General features: G+C 44.8%; 1 protein-coding gene across 22 annotated transcripts in view; it reads left to right on the top strand.

The window, feature by feature from the left end:
- The window catches only part of ptprfa (protein tyrosine phosphatase receptor type Fa), a 315,231-nt gene that overhangs the window by 87,212 nt on the left and 208,178 nt on the right, over positions 1 to 19,841 (top strand). For all 22 annotated transcript variants that reach the window (XM_034237428.1, XM_034237408.1, XM_034237427.1 and 19 more), the window contains exon 2: positions 7,828 to 8,002. In XM_034237428.1, the coding sequence (XP_034093319.1) occupies positions 7,909 to 8,002 (94 nt within the window). In that variant the 5' untranslated portion in view covers positions 7,828 to 7,908. The remainder of the gene's footprint in view (positions 1 to 7,827; positions 8,003 to 19,841) is intronic.

The raw sequence follows: 19,841 nt of genomic DNA, 5'->3' as shown, positions 1-19,841 counted from the left end.
TTCGCCACAGGTTTTATTGGAGTGCAAAACCCTGCCCACGTTCAGCCCATTCAGTTTCTGTACATTCAAATCAATTGGCATGTCTGTGAATGGCCGGCTATGTTTGCCAATTTTATATGCCGTTCGAAAAACTCTGATAGTGGTGTCTAATTCAGATTTATGCATAGACTGCACTTGATGTTGAATAGTTTCACGTGAAGCAGATGTAAGGATGTCAGCAGCTTTTACATGGGCTTGTGATTCTTTATGTTCTTTGATTTTTTTTCTCAGGCTAGCTTGTTGTTTGCCCTTGTCAACACCGAAATGAGACACTGCACACTCACCCCATTCAGTTGACAGTTTCAGTCCTTGTCCAGTGTGTATTCCCAAAGATTTGACATCTCTGCATATCCGACATCCTAGCTTCTTATCTTTAAGAAGGAGCCATGCATTGGTCTTGCAAAAATATTGCACCTGGTCCGTTGTCCAGCAGTCAGGTGCATCGCTTTGCCCGGTGTTGGTGGTGGCAGTTGCGCCAGCAGCAGCTAACGTTAGAGGCTCTGGAGGAGGCGGCGGAGCTAGTGCTAATGCTAATGCACTAGAACTTGGAGCAGAAGGATCAACCAAAGAAAGCTCCCCATCAGACACAATTTCCAACACAGGCACAGCATTCTCTGTATTTGAAGTTTCTTCCGGCGACAACCGCTGTCTTTTTGCACTTTTATTAATCCACGCTAACATTTTAGAAATGCTAATTTGTGACGTGACTTGCTTTCCTTCTCTCGGGGGCGTGCCTGCTCTGTTCTATCACTCTACATAGCCACCCACTGGGTGGGAGTTGCACTGCATAAACACAACACACGTGCATCTAGGTATGTAAATTGTAAAGCATTAAAACATGGTTTTACTAACAGTTTTCAGTATGTTGTTACTTCGGCATTATTATTATTATTATTATTATTTTGAAACGTGTATTACTATTAAATCACGGTCAAATAGGTTAATTTTGACATAGTCGTTTCCACCACAGTATTTACATGGAGAAGATAAGCCCCGCCCCCTCTCCAGCACGTTCTGTTTGAATGACAGGAGTAAACAGCTGACAGCCGCTGTGAAACTCCAGCGGTTAGAGCGATGAGAATGTCCGTTCGGCACCTCATGACGCATCTACTGAGTACCGGGCGGCTGTATATATATATATATATGGATGTATAATAAGAACGGCGGGAGAGTGTTGAGTACTGGCACGGTGCATGAGTACCGGAGTACCGCCAGCATGCCGGTACTGAGCAAGAAGTGCCGGTACTCCATGGGTCAGAACCAGAAGTGCCGGTACTGCGTACCGGTGAGTACCGGCCCAATTCCAGCACTGCCCTTGTCCATTCTAAGGACAGAGGGTGTGCTGTACAAACAGTAAAACCCCCTGAGACAAACGTGTCATTTGTGATATTGGACTAGAAGAAATAAAATGTTCCTGTGTTTGATTGATTAATGTAGGAGACAGATTTCTAACACAGAGTATTTACTGGCATCTGAAGATGGATGTGCAGCTGAGGCAGATGGCAGCAGTGGTTGTCTGCAGAGAAGCTGAACACACACTATCTGCTGGTTCTGATTGCTGCAGCAGCTGTTGTAGATGTTGATGCTCGGCTTTTCCAATTTGCTTTGCACTTGTCATGTTACAACTGCAGGGCTGACATCAAGGGCTTAATAATAATAATAAACAGCAGTGGAGCCATAGTTTCTTAAAATTGTACAATTGATACTCTGAGTTTATACTGTCGCAACATTCTCTTAAAGATAGAATTGAGGTTACCCGTTGTCTTTAGAAAATCCAAAATTGGAATTGATGCCGGTTCTAAACGTCCATCATCATCAATGATGACTCGGCTTCTACTCATTCCTTGATGAGAAACACAGTGCAGTAAACAAGATTACATCCAGTATGACAGTTGCCGAAGTGGTGAGCAAAACAGCTCTGACTGTGCACAGGAAATTAACCAGAACTCAAAGGCAAAAATGTAACTTTTTCCCCAAAGACTATTCATTTCATCAAATACATTAAATGCATGGGTATTTAAAGTGTCCCAGGTGGCCTTATGTATTACAGTAGACAGGAGCTCTATCAATGCATTCAATTCCACATGTGCTTTTCCTGCTGTGTTTGATTCTGCCCTGAAAAAGGTCTACTACTGTGAAAGTAATGGCTGACTCAGCATTATCGATAAGCAAATGTATCCGCTACAGTCATGTTGTACTACGGTATGATACAGTTATAATCTTGATTTCCTCCAAAGAAGGAAAATCACAGAATCAATTTTTTATGCAATGGTTATTGTGGCCAAAAGGCAGGGAGTTTCTCCTTTTTCAGTCATGTAAAATGCATGCTTTTTCTCTTGCTGAACGTTACCGCTCAGCAATGGCAGTTTCATTTCAGTCCTAGGAAAGTTACTCAGTGGCGCATTAAGCTAAGAATGACCTGACACTCAAAAGTGAAAAAAGTACCCGGACCATAGACGTGCCACTTGCATTTTACTAACGCATTGACTCCAAATTCACTGACTCTGAATTCTGCTTGTAGCACATTTTACAACTTTTATAACCTAATGATGAGGGCTTTTGAAGTGTTCCTAATGTGAAGTTGATTTACCTTTTAACCTAAAATATATATACAGATGTTTGTTTTCCAATCTAAGGAAAAAGGAAAAAGTCCTTTTAGGCCCAATGACGTCACTTGACTTACACCGACCTTGTAGTACCGCCGTTTGGCCACTACGAAAGTTTGCTTTTACGTCAGCCGCACTTCCTGGGGGCTTAAGGTGGACCAGCTAATGTTAGCGTACCAAATCATGCCATGGGTAGCTTGAGCCAGACAGACTCTGAGTCAAGTTATTTCTTTCTCTTTGTGGTGAGTAGAAAGACTCAATGAAATTGCTTATGAAGAGAGGAGCACCCTGCTGTTTCCGTGATATCCTCTTAAGCAGTGATGATCACAGTAATGATGATCCCAGGAAGAGAAAGGTCGTATTATCATCTTTAATATGCCACAAAACAAAACGCTGAAGAATGGGGGGAAATAATAGTATACCGGAAATGTGTAAACACTATTTTTGTCCGGGACAAAGCCTGTTACAGAAACACTCAATCACTGCAGTGCAGCAATGTAGAAAGTTACAGAGCCAGAATGAAACTTCTACAAAATCACACTGACTGAGTGGTGAGTAGAAAAGTTTGAGCTGTAGAATAGATTGCGAGATGAGTGAGTGCACATGAAAGTGTTGTTGCAGCTGTCTCACAGAGCTGTGGGAAGACATTAGTAATGCTGTGGAGAAATGCTGTTGATCCAGGAAAAACTGAAGCAATCCAGCACTTAGTCTCCTCCCTGCCTTCCTGTCAGAGCACACCTAATGACATGTCAAAAGACTTTCTCTGATCCCTTTCTGTGAGACTTTCTGTAATTGTTCAAGTTGTAGGAGGGGTTTTCAGTAACACTGAAAGTTTTAAGCTGGCAAGTAGATTAACGTGGTAGAGAGTTGATAGCTTTGTGCATCTGCATGGATGCTGACGTTGATGGGCTTCATGTTGTTCTTGGTTTTATTTGAAGGAGTAAAGAGCAGCCTGACCGCTGCTCTCTGCAGATTGCCTGTGTGCTGGAGGGAGTGCTTGTACCGCTCTGTTCCCCGGTCGCACAGCTTTCTATCTCTGCACATATTTGGCCTTGGTGTGCAATCAGTGGAGTTGGGAACTCTGGGCTGGGCCTGTGTTCCAGGGGTGTTTCAGAAACATCATAAAATCAGAGGAAACCAAAATAAAAATGTTCAGGATGCTTCTGCTTATTAGTTATGTCATATCCCATGTTTCCTGTTTACACCTTCTCTCATGTGGCAGTAGCTCAGTCTGTAGGGACTTGGCTTGGGAACGGTTCAAGTCCTGATCAGACCAAACAAAATACGGAGTGTTTACTGGTGGCTGGGCACTGCTGTGGTGCCTTTAACCAAGGCACTAAACCCCCAACCGCTGCTGGGTGTCTTCATTTCTTATGGCTGTGAAAAGGGACCAAGCAGTAACGCAACAAGGACATGAGTTATTTGGGGAAACTTGATTTGTATGTACCCTATAAACAGTGCTTGAATTGGAATAAAAAAGGTGCTTTAAAATCAGCAACTGTTTCAAGTCAATTTATTTATACAGCCCAAAAACAACATTTGGCTCAAAGTCATAGTATATCCTATAATGCTGGTGGGTTTGTCTCTTTACTGTATATTTTAGAAAGGCTCACTGTACTTAAACAAAATGACTCAGGGTGCATCTGAGATTAGAGGGGGTGCAGAGGTAAAGTGCTATTTTTATAATTGGGGAGTGGACCTGACACCCTCTAGGGGGGGGACGTGCTCATGCTCCCCCGGGAAGATTTTCTTTTAAATATTGAAGTTAGATGCATCAATCTGGTGCACTTTGAGAGCAAAATGAAGAGATATATGGATACCTCTCAACATCCATATGAAACAACTGTAAACAGATTTACTTTTTCTTTATGGATATAAAAGAAAGTAAAGCCTGACTCCTACTAGCGGCTGGTTAAATGACTCCTCGTCCCTGAGTACACTCACCATCTTTCAGCAGGAAAGGAGAGAGGGAATCCTTGTCCGGCGACAACCGCTGTCTTTTCGCACTGTTATTTAAACTACGCTAAGATTTTTGAAATGCTAACGGCCCGTCCACACAGCAGCTTTTGGCGATTTGTCCACCGCTTCCAGCGCGTCTCCGCCCATTGACTTTGAATGGGGATGACGTCACTTTCCCTCGCTTGTCGCCGAACTGCATTGTGGGGGGGCGAGGCGAAGATTTCCAGGATTTCCAGGATGTTCAGGATTCCAAAGTTGAACATTGTTCAACTTTTGAGGCTGAGCTGGAAGCGACAGCCAATCAGATCCGTTTATGCAAATCTGACAGTTCAAGCGCTAGCCAATCAAACCGCGTGCAAGCTGGGAGAACGAGACCCGCAGTTCATTTCTATATTCCACAAAAATGGAGGAGAACTTAGTTATTGCGGTAGCAAATCACCCGGTTCTTTATGACCAGTCCCTATTTACTTACCGGGATACAAACCGGAGGAACCAGGCATGGGGGGAGGTGGCAGAGGCAGTGGGTGAAACTGGTAGGTTTTCGCTCGTTTGGGGATTTTATATCCAGTTTACTTCGTTGCTAGTTTACTTCGTTGATAGCAAGCATAGACAGTATCATTAGCCAGCATGGAATGTAGCATAAAATAGCACCATAAACATTAATCTCATAAATGTTCAAAATGTTAAAAAAATAAATGTTCATCATAGCCCTTCCTATTTGACAATAGTGTAGAAGAACCGGGTTTTTTTGCTTTGTATGTCGGGGGCGGGATATTCATGTGATTGGTTGTTGGTCGCGAAATCCCCAAGCTGTCAGACACGCCCAGCTCCAGGATTTTCAAGATTTGGTCAAAGCTGCTGTGTGGACACACCGTAACGGTATGTGATGTATTTTCTGCTCTAGTCTATCGCTGCGGCGCGTCATAGATGCGTCATGAGATGCGTCATGAGATGCGTCATGAGATGCCGCCGGTACTGCGTACCGGTGAGTACCGGCCCAATTCAAGCACTGCCTATAAATACAAAAACATAATAAACCAAGAATCAAAATAACCATGCCTACAAAAGAGGTCAACACATAATAACTAATGATGTTAAGTGTTGTGCCAAACTGTAAAGTGTGGGTTACTTTACTTTCCACTCATCTCGTGCCACAAATGGCCTAAGAGGGATGAGATAACTCAACAATAATGTTTGCCTCCTCTGTTTAGGATGTGTGTATCTATATAACTTGTTGATGTTGTCATATGTGCTGTGTTAGGGTCGGGGATGTGTGTGTGGTTTTTGCCAGGAGGAAGTGAGCTATAACACACTGACTGTTAGCTTAGGAGTTGTGGTAGCATTTTACTTTTTACACTAAATGCTAAATCTGGTCAAATAAAGTTGATATATATTTGTGATGTTAAACAATAACAAAAAACAAAACTTTTAAGCTGGTTGTTTTTGTTGCTTGTATTTACAGCCTACACACATTGTTTCATATCGTTTTTTTTATGTAACGGTAAAAATGTTTTATATTGGTTTCAAGCCATAACTGAACAGATTTAACTGACCCCTCTAAAGCAACAGCTGGCACCTGCCTGGCCCCGGTGCTTCACCTGGAATAGAACTGCCGCTGAGTGTTGTTGCACTGGTTAAGAAGTTCATGTTTTTCTCAGGATGGTGCAGACTAATATCAGGAACATGGGAGTGGAGGCAGGAGCTTCTGGCACTGCAGGTGCTCTTCATTTCTCAGCGCTGTGCTCTCAAAGATATTACCCTGGCTGAAATGAGAGTTGTAATATTCAGCATAGTCTTGCAATGTTCTTGCCCCAGAAAACACACACACACACACACACACACACACACACACACACACACACACACACACACACACACACACACACACACACACACACACACACACACACACACACACACACAAACATTGTTAGAGGGTCAGATAAAGGGTGCATTACTGATTTTCCATGCTGAGTCATCTAAAGTGACAGGAAGCGTCATTAGTATCACCTGCGTTTAGGAATACAAATCATGTACTGCGCGACACTTGACGTCACGGAAAACATAATCAGAATACTTCATTAAAGAAAGCAAAATCATGCATGGCTAGACATGCGCACTTAAAATAACAAGCTAAAATCATGAATGTGTTAAAAGAACTAAGCTGTGTGTTCTTGGTAGCTATAGCAACACACAAACAGCCACAGTGTGAAAAGATATTAGACTGCGTTGAGCCCACAGGGGGAACTGAAAACACAAACACTGCAGAGAACTTCAACTCGACAAGAAACCAAATGATACACTGACGGTATCAATGACCCGTTAACAATACACAGATAAGAAAACAACCCCCCCAGTATAAAGAAGCTCAGAATACAAAATTGGGGAATACGCAAAAGGATTGTGGGCCTTTTGCGCATGATATACATTCACAAAGAAAACACAAAGGGTGAAATGATACTACTACCTCTGCCTACTTTTTTCTGTCACACTCGGACTCCTTTTCTTTGCAACTCGTCTGTCAGGATCTGTACCTTATATCTGAAAATTTAAATATTTCTTTTTTTCTCCCACATACTGTGTTCTTGGCTGCACCTGTTGCTTAGGTCGCCATACTATTTTTGTTTTGGCCTTACCTGGGAGATTGTTGATATCCAACTGCATCCAGCCTCTTTCTATATACTGTATGTAGACACATAATCTTTTCTAATATTTGGCATGTCTATCTGTTCAATGTATTATCTCTTTAATACATACATTTGACACCTAACTGAAGTCTGTCCGTCCTCAGAGAGGGATATCTACTGTTGCTCTCCCAGTGGTTTCTTCTTTTTTCCCCATTTATTGTGTATTTTTTGTTGATTTTCCTTGAATGCTGTTAGGATTTAGGGACAAAGAGTGTATTATGCTGTACACACGGTTAAGCCCCCTGAGAAATGTGTAATTTGTGATATAGAGCTATATGAATACATTTTGATTGATTTATTGGCACTAAGGCAACATTGAATTGCCACATTAATTATTTCACACAGAGACTACAAAGTTTGCACTCAGCTGAATCACTTTTGCTTATTAATGATACAAAAAAAATAAATAATGCTATATATTAAAAAAGGCATCAAACCAAAATAAAAGGACCCATTGCCTTCACCCGATGTGTAGAACAACGTGTGGGAGAGCTTTAATGAACTATATATCCTTAACAGCCACTCTCTTTTCGCAGGTGTCACTCGATGATTGTTTGAGGTCATAGCCAATCAGCAGCAGCGTCCTGACCAGAGGAGGGAGTACCGACCGTCAGACCATGGACCTCAGATTCAGGCGGCTGTTGCATCTCACCAGAGCATCTCTTCATCTCCTGCTGCTGGCCACACTGGTGCTGCCTACACACACTGAGAGTGAGTACTCATATCATCCACACCACTCAGGAGACAGGTGATATCCATATGGCTGTCGTGGAGTCTGCAGAGCTTTTTTTTCTACTTTATGTTAGCAGATAACAGTACAATTAGTTGAGGTTCTACGTAGACACAGTTTGACTCCACTGAATGATTATTACAATGTTAGGATGATATACTCTATACTGATTAAACAATCACTGAGAGAATTGGCAACCCTTGCCTTCTCCTGCAATGATGATTCACATCAGTGTTTGGAAGATTTATTAAATCCAGGGTATAATTTAAGCGTAAACAGAGGTATTTGTTGAATCAAAAGCACACAATTGATCTGAAATATATGCAGATTGGATTAGACAAGCATTGGAATGTTCATCAGATGGCTGTTAGGAGTCCCATTCCCAGACAAAAAGCTCCTCGTTACACAGATGACACTGCATTGGCACCCAATCTTTGCCTTTTAATGTGCAAGTTAAATGCCAGCAGCCATCCAGAAAGTGAAGAAGAGCGTATATATTTTGAAGAGCAAAAAGTGTGAACATTTTCAGGTGTGTTTCCAATATGGGCTTAGATATGTCTCATAATTATTTGTGTGAACATAACAAATATTTGTGTGTAAATATGTGATTTGTAAATGTAAAACACCATCCACAAATGCATTTAAAAGATTTGCAAACTCACAAATACATTTGCAAATGTAAAACGGATCTGCAAATACGCTAAATATTTTCACAAATAAAAAAAAGATCTGTGAATATCTCTTTAACATTTACAACTTTCGATCAGGCATTTGTGAATCCATTTTGTATTTGTCGACCAAGAATGTGCTTGCGGATCTCAAATCTCTGCTCGTGGATCTCACATTTCTGCTTGTGGATCGTCTCAAACTATAGGTTACTTACGTAACCCCAGTTCTCATTCATAACACTCCGTTCGATGTCTCACTATGGGATGCGCCTCAACGCGTATGCAAACAGAAGCATCAATCTCATTACGCCAATCCTGATTGGCTGGTGATCTTGACGTCAACGTCAGGGAATCCACCCACCCTTTAAGTAGCTTGCGCTACGACGCAGCGTCATTCAAAACACCTCTTCTCGCTTCAGAGCACATCTCGAATTATCAGTAACCGGGCTAGCTTAACGGTCCACAGACTGAACCCAAAGCTAACATTCGGTCGACGGGCGCTTGCCGGTTACTTTTTTGCTTTGCAAGAAGACTGAACAATATTAACACACCAGTTAAAATTGTAATCTGCCTCGCCGTTTTTTTCTGTCGAAATAACGGTAAGGTTTGATTTTTTTCTTCAAGCTAGTAACATACCTGTTGTTAGTTTTTTCTTCCCTCCACACCGACACCACGGTAACGAGGACGTTCTCTTTTCTCTCTCACACCAGAGGAGACAGAGATAAAAAAGGTATTAACACACCAGTTAATATTCTTTAAAGAATAAAATCTACACCGTCGCTTTTTTCCTTTCGGACTAACGGCAAGGTTAGATTTTTTTTCTCAGTAACGTACCTGTTACTAGCGTGTCCACTCCACGCCGACACCCCGGTGAACGAAGATGGACCCTTCTCTCCCTCACACCAGAGGAGTCAGGGACTCGGAGGCTCGGCTATGCGGCTGCGGGTTTAAGATCTCAGGCACAGACTCACACCAGGTCTGCTCGTCCTGCCTCGGGCTGGAACACGCCCGGGAGGCTATCGATAACCCCGGCTCGTGCGGGCATTGTACCCGCTTCACCATGAAGAGCCTCCGCCGACGGTTAGCACGCCAAGCTAGCTTGTCGGGACGGAACCCCCTCATGTCCGCTGATTCGCCGGCCGGCAATCAAGACATGGTGGCGTCCGCCGCAGAGATTGAGCCCCGCGCTGTGTCAGGCTGGGGCTCAACAACAGCGGCAGCCGCTGAACCGGAGCCCCACGCCGTGTCAGGCTGGGACCCGGTGGCGGCAAGAGCCGCGAGAGCGGAGCCCCGCGCTGTGTCAAGCTGGGGCTCCCAACTGGACCTCACCATGGTTCCACCCGCGGAGGATGTCCTGAAGTTGGACTATATGGAGGACGAAGAGGATACCTCTGAGTTCCTCCTGTCCGACTCGGATGAGGATGACATCTTTGTTTCATCGGCTCAGGCTGCAAAGCCGGGAGCGATGTCCGCTCTCCCGGGCGAAAGCACACCAGCTTCGCCCGTCCTAAGTATGGACTTGCAGGCCGTGTGTCAACGCGCTGCGTTAAGGCTGGACACCCCATGGCCTGAAGGGGCCAAGGAGACCTCCAGATCTCGCTACGAGGGGAAGAACTTGCCCCAAGCAGCGAGGACGAAGAGGCAGCTCCTTCCAGTCTTTCCGGAGATGCTGGACGAGGTGTCGGTCTCGTGGAGAGACCGCCCTTTTAGCAGCAAGGCCCCAATCCAGGGTGCCTCCTCCCTGGACGGTATGGAGAGGCTCTGCCTACTCCGCATGCCGCCCATGGAACCGCTGGTGGCAGCCCACCTCCAACCGAGGCTGGCTTCGACACCGAGCAGGAACCCCATGCTACCGGCAAAGGCAGACCGGTTCCAGTCAGCGATGACCGAACGGGCCTATAAAGCCGCAGCTTTGTCCGCCAGGGCACTAAACGTCTCTTCGCTGCTGACCGCCTACCAGGCGGAGCTTTGCGAAGACTTGTCGAGCAAACCTGAGCCTGCCGTGTGGGACGAGATCGCAGCGATCACGGACATTTGCCTCCGTGTGCAGCGCTGTGCAGTCCAAGCCACGGGCAAAGCACTGGGAATTATGGTGGTACAGGAGAGAGCCAGGTGGCTCAACCTGACGAACCTTCCAGACCGGGAAAAAGAGGATGTTCTGGACATGCCTATTGTTCCCGAGGGCATATTTGGCTCCGCTCTAGCTTCAATGCAGCTGAGATGCGAATCAAAAAGGATAATAATAAGGGAGACGAGGCTCTCCAGCTCTGTCTCCCCCGAAGGGTCCAGCCGCCACCTTCAATGGTCCCGCGGCAGGCCTTCACTCAAGCTGCCTCACGTCCTGCCCGGTTCAAGATACCGAAGCAGCAGAGACCACAGCCCGTCCCGGGTCCCCAGCCCAGGCACGAGGCGAGGGGGAGCTGGCCAAGAAAATCTCCGGTTCCGGCAGCTGCCGCTCAGGCGCAGCCGACCCAGGTTTTCAGCCACCAGGCGAGGAAGAAGGAGCGGGCGGCCTGACAGCCTCCTCTCCTCTCCTCTCCTCGACGAAGGAGCTGGAAGTTCCCTGTTCCCCAGCTCCAGAGCACGTTCCAGTGTTGGATGCTCATGTGTTTTCGGGGTGCCACCATGCCCTCATCTTCCCGCCGCCTCGAGTGATGCCAGAACGTCATCCTCAAGTTCGCGCCATCAGGGAAATGGACTTAACATCAAAGACAGCAAGTTCTGCTGCCTGTTTAAGTCACACAAAAACATGTCATCATTGTTGTTTCCTAATAAATCATTTTCGACTGTAGTTTCCAGGCTTGAAGCCAAGGCGCAGTCAATAAAAATGAAAAGAAAAACAATAAAAACAATAAACAGTCTGTCGTCTGCCCCTCTTTTGAGAGTGGACAATTAGACGGGATTGTGAAGGCACCACCGCCACGCGCATGCGCAGTGTCGGCCGGGGTTGTCAACCTGGGGTACCACCGTGTTCAGACACTAGAGGGCCCCATAACACACCAAATAAAGACACTGAGGGCAGACGACAGAGCTGTGACATCTCCGCTCGCTTTGAGAAGCGAAAAGTGGAGGATGCTCACAGATTCTGCTTGGGTTTTCAAGACAGTAACACGGGGCTACAGGCTCCAATTCGCTGTCACCCCCCCCTCACTTCTCGGGCATTCTGTATTCACAGGCCCGGGGAGAGTCGGCCCATATTCTAGAGCAAGAGATTTTCTCGCTACTAGAAAAGAAGGTTATATCGATAATACCCGCCGAACAGAGTCAGAGCGGCTTTTATTCCAAGTATTTCCTCGTTCCCAAACGGGGAGGGAACGGAATTCGGCCTATACTAGATTTGAGAGCTCTGAACAAATATCTCAAAAGATACAAATTCAGAATGCTCACTCACACATCTCTGTTGCGTCTCGTGCGCCAAAACAACTGATTCACATCAGTCGACCTGAAAGATGCGTATTTCCACATCCCAGTATATTATCCACGCAGGAAATATCTGAGGTTCGCCGTTCAGAGTGTCTGTTACGAGTACAGAGTACTTCCCTTCGGTCTGTCTCTCAGCCCGCGAGTGTTTGTACGGTGTACGGAAGCCGCGATAGCCCCGTTAAGACAACAGGGTATTCGCCTGGCAACTTATCTGGACGATTGGCTCCTTCTCGCACAGTCGGAGCAAGAGGCTATTACGCAGACGGATGTCCTCGTAAAACACCTGCTCGACCTGGGTTTCGTAATAAACACAGAAAAGAGCATGTTGTCCCCAGCCCAGACTGTACTCTTCCCCGTGCGTCATGGCGCGCGGAGAGTGATGGTCACTATGAAATGCGTAATGGCACTGCGCCACTGGCTACACCCAACTTTTCTAGTACGGGGCGTACCTATGGGTGCTGTCCTATCGCGGAAAGTGGTCACCACAGACGCATGTCTGACGGGCTGGGGGGGGTATATACGAAGGTCGACCTGTGAGGGGTCTCTGGAGCAGAGACCTCCAACGGTCACACATAAATTATCTGAAGCTTTTAGCGGTGTTCCTCACCCTGAAACGCTTTCTGCCTTTTCTCAGAGGACATCATGTCCTCGTGAGGACAGACAACACGACCACAATATCGTATATAAACCGCCAAGGGGGTTTGCGTTCTCTCCAGTTACACATGCTGGCACGCAAACTGATCTTATGGAGCTGCGGACGTCTCCTCTCTCTGAGAGCGACGCACGTACCAGGAGTGATGAACCTCGGGGCAGATCTGCTGTCCAGAGGTGCACCACTATATGCAGACTGGACTCTACATCCAATAATTGTGAGTCAGCTGTGGGTGCGTTACGGCCGAGCCGCGGTAGATCTGTTCGCATCAAAAGAAAATGCTCAATGTCAGCTGTTCTTTTCAATGCGCGATTTAAACGCACCGTTAGGCGTGGACGTGCTCGCGCACGTTTGGCCTTCGGTCCTTCTGTACGCGTTCCCACCCCTGGCTCTGATACCCCCAACTCTGGCCAGAGTGAGAGAACAACGCCGCACACTTATCCTGATAGCTCCGCACTGGCCTGCAATGTACTGGCTGGCGGAGATATATCAGCTGCTGTGCGGGCAGCCGTGGCAGCTCCCACTACGCAGGGACATACTGTCTCAGGCGGGGGGGCGATCTTTCACCCTAACCCAGAGCGCTTGGCACTATGGGCCTGGCCCGTGAGTGGTACAATCTGGGCTGAACGATATACCGTGTCATGGCGATAACCGCGGTATGCGCATGCGCGGTATTCACACCGCAGGGATGTGCGGTTTTATTCATTTAAAAAAAAAATGCTGACGCACTTTAGCACAGAATTCAAAATAAAGATACCCTTATTACTTATCGAAACTGCACATACAATATATCCGATTAAAGCTGAGACTCCACAGATTATTTAAGTATAGTATCTAAGCGATCCGATCTCGCAACAGGGGAAGCAAACACAGACATCACAACACGTACCTTTTACGGAGCTTTTACGGGAGATCGTCTCACCGTAGCTGTCAATCTGATCAAAAGACGTGTTCAATGGCATTAAAACGAGAAAGAAAAAACGCGGCTGAATCGGTTGATCCATAGGTTGATAATGTATCTGTGGCTTTGAAGCAATTGTTTATAATCCATAATTCCATTTTTATGTAAAAATCGGAGCACAAAAGTTAGCTGCTAATGGTAGCCAGCTTCCGGTTTTGGCTACATGTCACTCTCACTCCTTATTTGTTCATGTGTTGGTGTGTGTAGAACTTCCCCTGCATGCACAGCAAACCACCAATCACAATCATTCTGTATCAAGATTGATGCAAAACAAGTGATATTTGACCTTTTTAGACAGATTTAGCACACAAAAAAACCTCTTTTGGGGCCATTTGGGTGGATTTTCCATATCTATGGCCCACCTTGCTGGATTTTGACATGTGACATCTCTTTCTGACCGTCAGAGCCAATGGAATCGAGGGGAAATCACACAGTCCTTATTTGGAAATGTGTGTGTATGAGACTTCCGCATGGCCAAGACCGGAAGCAGCAGCCACTCTGGTGGCTACCATTAGTAGCTAACTGTTGCTCTGCGATATTTACATAAAAATGAAATTATGGATTATAAATTAAATCATTTTTTTATACAGAGACGTTAAAAACCTATGGATTAACCGATTCAGCCGCGTTTTTTCTTTCTCGTTTTAATGCCATTGAACACGTCTTTTGATCAGATTGACAGCTACGGTGAGACATCTCCCCTAGAAGCTACGTAAAGGTACGTGTTGTGATGTCTGTGTTTGCTTCCCCTGTCGGAGTTCAGATCACTCAGTGATGATACTATATACCTAAATAATCTGTGGAACCTCAGCTTTAATCGGATATCTTGTATGTGCAGCTACGATAAGTAATAATAAGGGTACTTTTATCTTGAGTTCTGTGCCAAAGTGCGTTAGCATTTTTCGCTCAGGGGTCATTTAGATGCTTCTTATGAGACTTGTGTTTTGTTTTGGTAAAAATGGTTTGTATCGTCAATTAGCTGAGATTATTTCCGTTAATCTGGTATAACACATTAATAGGTTCTTAAATATTACGATCCCCTGAGACACTGTCGTGAAAAAAAAAGTAAAGTACCCGCCGGGACTTTGGGGTTTAACAGGTTAAAAAAACCGCAATATATACCGCAGGGGGGGGGAAATCGCGATGTCAGTTTTTTTCAATACCGTGCAGCCCTAATCTGAATACAGTGGGGCTCCCTCAGAAGGTGATAAACACTATTCAGAGTGCAAGAGCTTCCTCCACCAGGTCTCTCTATGACTGTAAGTGGAGGGTGTTTGAGGAGTGGTGCCTTCAAAAAGGACACATCTCTTTTCAATGTCCTGTCGGGGTGATTTTATCATTTCTACTGGACTTAATTGATACACACAGAGCTTTCTCTACGATCAAAGTGTACCTGGCTGCTATTGCTGCATGCCATGTGGGCTTTGAGGGAAAGACGGCTAGCCAACATCCTTTGGTCTGCCGTTTTATGAAAGGGGCTCGCAGGCTCCCGCTCCTCCCTGTTTCCAGGTCACTGGTGCCCTTATGGGACTTGGCAGTGGTTTTAGATGGGCTCACTCGACCTCCATTTGGAGGAAGCTGACATGAAACTCCTGTCACTGAAGACAGTGCTGTTACTGGTTAATTTGCTGTGTCCAGTTCGTGTTTTACGCATCTATATGGACAGGTCAAAAGAGTTTCGTTGTAATGACCAACTCTTTATATCCTGGGCTAACCCTCAGAAGGGCAAGTCCGTTACCAGGCTACGGCTCTCCCACTGGATTGTGGAAGCGATTGCTCTGGCTTATACAAGTCAGGGTTTGCAGGCACCAACGGGCCTGCATGCTCATTCTACTCGTGGACTGGCTACATCCTGGGCTTTGTTCAAGGCTGTTTCCATCCAAGACATTTGTGCAGCAGCGAGCTGGTCCTCGCTGCTCACTTTTGTCCGCTTTTACAGGCTAGATGTCTCTGCTCCAAGTGTGACCCGCGCAGTGCTGGGCCCCGTGTTGAGACAGGGTTCTACCTGTTAAGTTCTGGTTGTTTTGGTGATTTTCGAGATAAGCATGTCTAGCAATACGGGAGTTTCAATATCCCATAGTGAGACATCGAACGGAGTGTTATGAATGAGAACTATAGGTTACTTACGTCACCCCAGTTCTCAGAGTAACATGAAGTGAGATGTCTCACCAGACGGCCCTTCTTGCTGAGGCGAAGCGAGAAGAGGTGCTTATTTTGAATGACGCTGCGTCGTAGCGCAAGCTACTTAAAGGGTGGGTGGATTCCCTGACGTTGACGTCAAGATCACCAGCCATCAGGATTGGCGTAATGAGATTGATGCTTCTGTTTGCATACGCGTTGAGGCGCATCCCATAGTGAGACATCTCACTTCATGTTACTCTGAGAACTGGGGTTACGTAAGTAACCTATAGTTTTGAGACAAACTTTCTGCCGGTCTCGGCTCAAATGTACTCGTGTCACTCGGTTATTTTCGTAAAACACGTGATGGCCCGCTGATGACGACATTTCCGCATGGATTTCAAAGTAAGAGCATGATGTTTTTGTATTATAATGAACAGCGGAACGTTAGATGCATTCACCATCATCATCATGTTATAGTGATACAGTCAGTTTGTGTTAGTTTATTGGTTCAATACAGCATATATCGAGCACATTCGCATTGATGTTGAAGTACTTAGGCTATACGCCACTTTCGGGTCCCGGGGAGCAGCTGGCAGCCCAGCGATAACTCTTTCTTCATTGTGTTTTGTGTATTCAGTCAAGCGGGTCAAAGTTACAAAGCACTTCACATTTTATTAATCGGCTTAGTTTTACCTTACCCGTGCAGTGGTAAGGTAATCCGTAGAAAAGCAACGTATTTAGATTAGCCTTCATAGTAAGATTACATTAAAGGTGGGGTAGGTAATTTTGGAGAAACCAGCTCCCGAAAGTGGCATAGCCTGTACTTCAACATCAATGCATACGAATGTGCTCAATATATGCTGTATTGAACCAATAAACTAACACAAACTAACTGTATCACTATAACATGATGATGATGGTGATACATTTGAGCCGAGACCAGCGGAAAGTTTGTCTCAAAACTCTGTGTGTGTAAAGAGACGATCCACAAGCAGAGATTTGAGATCCACAAGCACATTCTTGGTCGACAAATACAAAATGGATTCACAAATGCCTGATCGAAAGTTGTAAGTGTTAAAGAGATATTCAAAGATCTTTTTTTTATTTGTTAAAATATTTTGCGTATTTGCAGATCCGTTTTACATTTGCAAATGTATTTGTGAGCTTGCAAATATTTTAAATGCATTTGTGGATGGTGTTTTACATTTACAAATCACATATTTACACACAAATTATTTTTATGTTCACACAAATAATTATGAGACATATTGCCAACTGCCCATATTCCAACCAGACTTGGATGAGGCAACAGGCTTTGGTGAGGTGCCATAACTATCAAGAATGGAAATTAATTGAATGATACGACATTGAAATGTAATTAACCAACTTGCTATACATACAGGAACAGAAACGGAGAATAAGAGACAGAAAGTGATGCATACGGAGAAACAGAGCACCACACATTGGTTATCCAGAGATAATGAGCACTGTGGAAACAAAATGGAAGGGCATCAATGATTTGACATGGGCCAAAGCAGTTAAAAATCTAGCTGGAGACACCTCCAAAAGAAGCCCAATTTGCTGTTTGTGTTTTATTGGCTGAGGGTTACTCTCCTTAGCCTGTTTAATTTAACAAATGACCCCTTTTTCCTCACCATGTGCCAAGGATAGATAATTCAGAGCTTCACTCTTCCTCTTCTGCTGTTCTGAGCTTTCTTCCTGTTGTTTTACGAGTGTGTTGTGTGTCCAGTGTACAGAGATCTTTTCTGATGCTTCACAGATTGTGGTATTTACAGAGAGCCAAGACTCTTTGCTGCTGTATTACCTTCCCTGCCTTTGTTTGGCTTGTCTTTGAGTACAGTTTAGCCTTCAGCATGCTTTTAGTTGCAATTCCACCTTTGGCCTGCGCTAAGTTACAGTTTGGCCTTTAGCCTGCATTTAACTACAGCTTGGCCTTTATTTGCAATTCAGCCTTTGTCCTGCCTTAAGATGCAGTTTGGCATCTCGTCTGCCTTTGGTTGCAGCTTTGCCTTGATGGGCCCTTTTGTGCTTTTATTAGGACCTGATCATGATAAGGGGCCAATGGTGATGTAACATGAAGACCAGAACCATTTAAAGGTCAACAACATGCATGTCCCATTATGAGCGATGACTCAGAAAGGGAAGTCAAGACGGTTTGGGAGCCTTAACAATTATCTGCATTTCCTTTTCCAGACCCTGGCTAATGCAATGATGCTTCTTCGGTTCTCCCATGAGCATTGAACCAAGTCAGCTATGTGCAACATCACATTTGGGGGCTGGCAAATAGAGAGGAGGTGAAAGGTTGAGAAGAACATTAAGAAAATGGAATTACATATGAGTCTAGCCAGAAAGGAAATGGGTTTAATTATATATAGCTAAGAGGATGTGACCAATGATGTCAGACAGTTCAGGAAATCTATAGAGGATGTTTAGATGACATATCAATATATACAGCAACAACAGCAGATCCATAGCAAGACAACTTGTGCAACTTAGAGAGACTCAACACCCCTCAAGCATTCCCTAAAGACTGCAATGTTCATTACAATTGTTGTCATATGGCAAATGATAGTTCTTTGTTTTTTTATATCAAAATATAATGTTTTTTTCCCCCCAAAACAGCGCCAGTGTCTGTTTGATTGATTGATTGATTGATTGATTGATTGATTGAAAAGTTTATTAACAGCTTGTATATTGGGTACAGTACAGTACAGCTCAAAACATACAATTGTTAAGGGGATGCAGACCAGAGAAAGACTTTCGTCTTGTTTACATCAGGGTCCCCCATTTCCAATTCATCATATCATTTAAGACATATAAGACATATTTGACATACAGATGGCTTATTTACAATTTACATACAGGTGGTTTTTTACATACAGATTGCTTATTTACAATTTTCATTTTAGATTTCGTTCTAATACATCCTAACCGGACATTTAAGACATACCAAGTCTACAGATATACAGTTAGTAACAGAGTCTAAAATGCGAGTATATACATAGATGGGGGGGGGGGGGGAAGCTGTCCATTGAACGACAGGTTGAGATTTGTACCATTACCGGGGCCAGTTTTGCAATGCTCTCCCCCGAAGGTGCTCTTTAAGAGAGGTTTTGAAGGTAAGTATAGTTTTACTTTCCTTTACAGTTGTGGGAAGAGCGTTCCACCTTGATGTGGCATAACTGTCTCATGCAGCAGCTGATCAAGTAATGAGTGATCCGGCCGACAGTAAAAATAAACATATTTATAACTAGTTTAGGTAGTTTGAGAGGTGTCTCCGTCCTGTCGGATTAGACTTCACTCGCGTTTATGTCCATATCGAGAGAAAGATAAATAATCTGAATTCAGTGTGCAGTTTACTTTGACGCGGGGGTGAGCAGCAGAGGTGGGGAGAGGCGGGGCTATTGCCTCATCATTATCAGAAAATGATCGTATAGGGCGTACACACGGAGCCGTTGGACCCCCAGAGCGTTGCGTATGCCGGTCTATTCACCTTGGGACCCGTTATCGTTTCCGCAGTCGTTTAGTGCCGTATTCGGTCGTCCTCGTGTGGCGGAACGGTCTATATGACACTAAACAGTAACGCAAACGACCGTTTTCGTCCTCGTGTGGCCGGGGCATAAAAGACAATAGTGTAATTTTAAGATGACATTTACTCTATGGCAAATGCTGGAACCTTGCTTTCCCCCTGAACAGATTGTATTTGGGAGTCTCCAGGGTCGCATACACATAATGATTTGCACAATATAATCGGTTTACTTCCTTTTTCTTAGCCTTCCTCCTTCCAGCTTTAATGCAGTGTGGGGGTACTGCTGCCACACTTGTGTAGGAGGCAATTTTGTGCATTATGAGCAAGGAGCAGGAGAGAACAATGTATTATTTACAAGAACAAACACAAGTGGCAGCAGAGTCTCTGCATACAGCTATCGAAAATGGAAGTTAAGATTATTCAAGCTCTCCCGGTTGGACTGCAT

Source organism: Gymnodraco acuticeps, unplaced genomic scaffold, assembly GCF_902827175.1.
Source record: "Gymnodraco acuticeps unplaced genomic scaffold, fGymAcu1.1, whole genome shotgun sequence".
NCBI lineage: Eukaryota > Metazoa > Chordata > Actinopteri > Perciformes > Bathydraconidae > Gymnodraco > Gymnodraco acuticeps.
This window is presented reverse-complemented; position numbering and strand designations above follow the sequence as displayed.